Genomic DNA, 6,086 nt, shown 5'->3' with positions numbered 1-6,086 from the left:
AGTTCAGAACTAAAACTAGTGAAGAGAATGAGTCAAAATATTAACTTTCATTATGACACACAAGTCTCGTTTACAACAACTAACTGCATATATAATATATAGACACACTATCCTAACCTGCACTAACCAATTAAGGGAGAACTAACTAAGACTAACTAATTATAGATACAACTAACGGCAGTATGTTATATAAGGTAATATCCTCTCTCAAGCTAGGAGGATTGGGCATAAAAATGTCCAACAACCCAAGCTTGCCATACAATATGCTGAACGGTCCTGGTGTCAAAGGTTTAGTCATGATGTCTGCGACCTGCTCATGTGTAGAAATTGGTAAAAGATGAATTAAGTCCTCTTGCAATTTATTCCTCACAATGTGACAATCAGTCTTAATATGCTTTGTACGCTTGTAAAGTACTGAATTAGTAGCAATATAAATGGCAGATTTACTATCACTGTACAAATTCACAGGTTTACCAAGAGGTGCTCCTAAGTCTTTCAATACATAACTAAGCCATTGAGCTTCTCTGGTGGCCAGTGCAAGAGTCCGATACTCTGCCTCAGAGGAAGAAGCTGCGGCGATTACTTGCTTCTTGCTCTTCCAAGTGACAAGGGAGGAACCCATATAGAAACAATAGGCTGAAATCGATCATTACGAGTCGAGGCATCCAGCCCAGGCAGAATCAAAGAATCCAATGAGAGATCGATCAAAGTTAGCCAAGAAGAACAACCCCGCTGCCGAAGAGTTCTTTATGTACATGAGGATCCTATGTGCCGCTTTTAAGTGATTAGTTGTGGGACAATCCAAAAATTGGCTGAGCTTGCCAACTGCAAAGCTTATATCCGGCCTTGTGTTTGAGAGATACAACAGTTTTCCAATGATTTTTCTATAATCGGAGGAATCTGGAAGACTATCTCCATCATCCTTTCTTAATTTCGCCCCATAGTCCATGGAGGCGGGCTTACAATGCTCAAAATCAGTGTCCTGCAAGAGATCTAGAACATATTTTCACTGATATAAAGCTATGCCTTTTGAAGACCTAGCAACTTCTAAGCCAAGGAAGAACTTGAGATTACTTATGTCCTTAAAGTCTGCTTCAACCTTTCAATTTCAAACAAATCGTCCCCTTCCAACACTAAATCGTCAACATAAACCAAAATGACTGTAAAACCATGTACTTTGGAATTCAGTAAACATGTTGTAATCAGATTTACACTAATTATATCCTAACTCTAGCAGAGCAGATTTCAGTTTGAAGTTCCATTTTCTAATAGCTTGTTTAAGCTCATATAGAGACTTTTCAAGTTTGCAAACCTTACCCGAAGCTATTGCGAGACCTTTGGGAGGTTTCATGTACACTTCCTCATCAAGCTCACCATGTAGAAAGGCGATATTAATGTCAATTTGCTTCAAATGCTATCCCTTGACAACAGCCAGTGCCAAAACAACCCGCAGTGTTCCTAGCTTGATAACGGGACTAAACGTGTCTTTATAGTCAATTCCGGGGACTTGAGTGAACTCCTTTGCCACGAGGCGAGCCTTGTGTTGCTCAACACTACTATCAGGGTGATATTTGACCCTAAAGATCCACTTACAACCAATCGCCTTCTTACCACTTGGAAGGGAAGTCAATGTCCAAGTTTTGTTCTCATTTAGAGCATCCAATTCAGTTCGGATGGCCTCTTGCCAACAAGGTTTAAGTATGGCATCTTCATAGCATTTAGGCTCAATGTTTAAGATGGCTAATGAGTATGCACGATGCATGGGTGAAAGAGATTTGTATGATAAAAACTTTGAGATGTGATATCATTGATTAGGAAAAGTTTCTCTGTTGTGATTATTAGTGATATTCATGCATTTATAATATTTTAAGTATGCTGGTAGTTTACTAATGCGTGATGATCTTCTCGGTGTGGGATGAGAAGATGGTGATACATTGTGATGTTGAATATTCGAATGAGTGGGTTGTGCATGCAATGCTGGACTTGAGGATTCAATATGTGTGGGTTGTGTAGTAATATGTATGTGTGGTGTAGGTTGACTAGTGTGAAGTGGATTGGAAGTAGGAGTATGCAGATCGGTTGTGTGGTGGTTAAACAAATCATAATCATGCATGACGTGAGGTGTATTATATTGCTGAAAGATGGTTCTTGGTGAGAGTCAATAAGCAACTGAGATGGAGCAATATTGGAAAATGATTTTCATAGAATTTGACATCCCAAGACACAAAAATTTCTTTTGAAATCAAATCAAGAAGCACATAACCTTTGGTACCATCCCTGAAACTGAGGTGGACACATTTTCTTGAACGAGGGTCCAATTTTGTTCTGCAATTCTTGACCGTGCTTGCATATGCTAAACAACCAAATACTCTAAGGTGAGACATATGGGGGAGTGATTTATGTAGTACTTCAAATGAAGATTTTTCATGTAAACGAGGTGTGAGAATTCTGTTTTTCAAATAGACTGCATGGATCACTCCAAAACTCCAATAACACTTACGTATTTGGGCGTGAACCATAATGGCCCTTGCCACAGCCAAAATGTGTTGATGCTTTCATTCAACAACACCATTATGCTGTGGTGTCTCGATGCATGACCTTTGGTGCAAAATTCCAAATGAAGCATAAAAGGTTGGCATTAAAAATTCAGGACCATTGTCAGTCCGAATTATTTTTACAGATTTTTCAAATTGGTTTTTGACAAGTTTTAAAAAACTTTACACCAGGGATGCTGCTTCAGCCTTAGACTTCATCAAATTTATCCAAGTAAATTTGGACTTGTCGTCCACTATAGTGAGAAAATATCTATGGTCATTGACGTTAGGATTTTTGCCAGTAAAGAATTTCATAAAAATAGTCGCGTTGTAGATATAGTCTCTAAACCGACAGAAATCCCTTCGTACAAACGTTTTGGTTGTCACAAGTAACAAACCCCTTTGAAATTGATAACCGAGTATTCAAACCTCGGGTCGTCTTCTCAAGGAATTGCAGGGAGGTATGTTCTTATTATTGGTTATGAGTTTGTAAATTGGGGTTCTGGAGTTTGGGCAATGTGCACAGGTATATTTTCAAGCAATAAAAAATAAATAAATAACTGTAAAATAAACTTTTGGCAAGGTATGAGAAATTGGAGGTCCAACTTGGTTATCTCTCTCAACAATAATGAAAGTTGAATCTTAATTCCTCTTAGTTAACCTTTAAAGCAAAGGAAAGTCAAGAGACTAATTAGTTTGACCTTCGAATCCTATTTATTTCCTAAGAAAAAGTTGGGATTATTGAAGTTCAGTTCAATTAGAAAGATAGCGATTATCAATTATGCTGAGTTTGATAATGTTGAGTTACTGATTTCTTAACCAAGACCAAAAGGGGAAAATCTAAATTATTTATATAAATTAAAGAAAGCAATCATAAATCTGAAATACCTCAAATAATATTAATTAAGAAAATCATAACATGAATGTAGCATAAGCCAAATAGGCAACATAACTAATATAAGCATTAAAGTATCTGAAAGTAAGAGATAAATATAAAGCAAAAGAACATTGAACCTGGGATTGAGAGTCACTCATAAAACTAAGAGAAGTCCTAAATCCTAATCCTAAGAGAGAGGAGAGAACCTCTCTCTCTAAAAACTACATCTACTCCTAAAATTGTGAATGTGAAAGCCTCCCTATGAATGGATGCAATCCCCCACTTTATAGCCTCTAATCTGTGTTTTCTGGGCCGCAAACTGGGTCGAAAACAGCCCAGAATTCGCTGGTTTCGAATTTAATCACGCTGGATTTCCGTCACTGCGATGCGGCCGGATGGATCACGCGGTCGCGTCGCCTAACGTCAGGAAAACTATAGCATATTATATATCAAATCGAAGCCCCGGACGTTAGCTTTCCAACGCAACTGAAACCGCATCGTTTGGACCTCTGTAGCTAAAGTTATAGCTTATTGAGCAAAGAGGTCAGGCTGGACAGCTTAGCAATTTCTCCAACTTCTTGTATTCCTTCCATTTTTGCATGCTTCCTTTCCATCCTCTGAGCCATTCCTGCCTTGTAATCTCTGAAATCACTTAACACACATATCAAGGCATCTAATGGTGATAAGAGAGGATTAATATTAGCAATATAAAGGCCAAAGAAGCATGTTTTCAATCAAAGCACATAATTAGGAAGACAAATGTAAAACCATGCAAATAGTATGAATAAGTGGGTAAAGAGTAGATAAAAACCACTCAAATGAGCACAAGATAAACCATAAAATAGTGGTTTATCAACCTCCCCACACTTAAACATTAGCATGTCCTCATGCTAAGCTCAAGAGAAACTATAAAGATGAAGAGGAATGATAGAGAGTATGCAATGCAACCTATGAATGTAACTACATGCTAAGATGTTTCTACCTACTTGGTTAAAAATAAAAAAATCTTTCAAGAACAAATATGAACTGGATTTCACTAATTCAAATCATAAAAATGAAGCACAAATAGACTTGCAAGAAGAAAATAACTTATGAAAGCAGGGAACAAGGAATTGAGTATCGAACCCTCACTGGTAGTGTATACACTCTAATCACTCAAGTGTTTTTTTAGGTTCGATTCTCTCAATTCTCTACTAACCTTGCTTTCTAAGGCTTACTCTTCATCTAACAATCAACATAAATTTAATGCACAGATACACATATCAGGAGGTCTTTTAAGGGTTGTAATGGGGCTAGGGTCAAGGTAGGATTGTATTTGGCTAAGTGGACTAAAAATCTGAATCCTTAATTAACTTAAATTTTCCACCTAACTTTAGACAATCCATGTAATCATAATACCACATCTAACTATCCATTAACCATGTTTTCCACATATTCATGCATTCTAATTTCAAGTACAACTCATATGCATTGCTTTCACCACTTACTTTGGGGCATTTTGTCCCCTTTTATTATTTGCTCTTTTTCTTTTCTTTTTCTCCTTTATTTTTCTTTTTTTCTTTTTTTATATTATTTTTTTCTTTTTTTCTTTTGTTTTTGTCAATGCATATGATTAAAGTATTGAATGCATGAACATATTCTCAACATTCTTTCACATTTTCAGAAAATTCTAACATACTCAATTCTCAAACCAAATGTTTCCAAACCCACTTTTCTCACACTTAATTCATGAGCACTCTCACTAGTCTAAGCTAACCAAGGATTCAAATTAAGGACATTATTGTTTTCCACTTAGAGTTAATGATGTGCTAAAGTAAAGAACAAAGGGGTATAATAGGCTCAAATTGGTTTGCAAGGGATAATGAAGGGTTAAGGCCATATGGGTATGTAAGCTCAGTGAAACAAAGGCCTCAATCATATAAGTGCATGCATACATCAAACCATGGAAATATAGAATTAAGCAAGACAAAGATCACAATTTTAGAGAGAAAAACACACACCAAAAATAAAATGTTGGTTGATAAAATGCAACCAATTCACATAGGCTCAAAAATCTCACAGGTTTTGTGTGTTCGAGCTCTAAACCATGTTCTAGTATAATATTTCTTCAAACAAATGTAACATTAAATTTTTATTCAAATTAGTGAAATACTCTAAAAAGTTTCTTGAAAAAGAAAATATTACTTCAACCAAGTGGTAAAATATGCACAAAAATCAAACAAACATGCAAATGCAACAACTAACAAGGAAAATAAAACATTGGTGTTTGAGAAGGAAATACTAACCTATGGAGATCGGTATCGACCTCCCCACACTTAAATATTGCACCGTCCTCGGTGCATGCTGAGATGTGGAGGTGGACGGGTTGTTCCAACTGATGCTTTTCTTCAAGGACTGTGCAGATGGATTTGTTTGTCTCCCCTTAAGAAGTTTTTCCGCTCCCTTCGTGGTGGCCATCCTGAAAGAAGAGGAAAAAGAAAAAGTAACCCAAAAATAAAGATAGAAAATAAATAAAATATAGGTGTTAATGCCAGATAATAAGGGTCTCATTTACATGGTAGCTACAACACGTAAGTGAGAAAACAATAGAAGCCATGGCATGCCAGTGGTATAAAATTTGTATAGGGGATGAGTGTGGGTAATGGAAGTATCAATACAAGCTCATGTCAATGCAA

The 6,086-nt window shown here is 36.6% G+C and overlaps 2 protein-coding genes across 2 annotated transcripts; both read right to left on the bottom strand.

Annotated features, from left to right (window-relative positions):
* Positions 1-649: 649 nt before the first annotated feature.
* LOC112721610 (uncharacterized mitochondrial protein AtMg00240-like) lies at positions 650-1,351 on the bottom strand. Its single transcript, XM_025772658.1, has 2 exons — positions 1,313-1,351; positions 650-982 (listed from the first exon to the last, which is right to left on the bottom strand). The coding sequence occupies exons 1-2, from the start codon at positions 1,349-1,351 to the stop codon at positions 650-652; spliced, it is 372 nt and encodes a 123-aa protein (XP_025628443.1).
* A 63-nt stretch (positions 1,352-1,414) lies between these two features.
* Positions 1,415-1,762, bottom strand: LOC112721609 (uncharacterized mitochondrial protein AtMg00820-like). The gene has a single exon (XM_025772657.1). It carries the CDS (start codon positions 1,760-1,762, stop codon positions 1,415-1,417), a length of 348 nt encoding a protein of 115 aa, XP_025628442.1.
* Between the last annotated feature and the right edge of the window lie 4,324 nt (positions 1,763-6,086).

This window comes from Arachis hypogaea, chromosome 11, assembly GCF_003086295.3.
Source record: "Arachis hypogaea cultivar Tifrunner chromosome 11, arahy.Tifrunner.gnm2.J5K5, whole genome shotgun sequence".
NCBI classification, from domain to species: domain Eukaryota; kingdom Viridiplantae; phylum Streptophyta; class Magnoliopsida; order Fabales; family Fabaceae; genus Arachis; species Arachis hypogaea.
The sequence above is the reverse complement of the archived record's forward strand: the minus strand, read 5'-3'. Positions and strand labels throughout refer to the sequence as shown.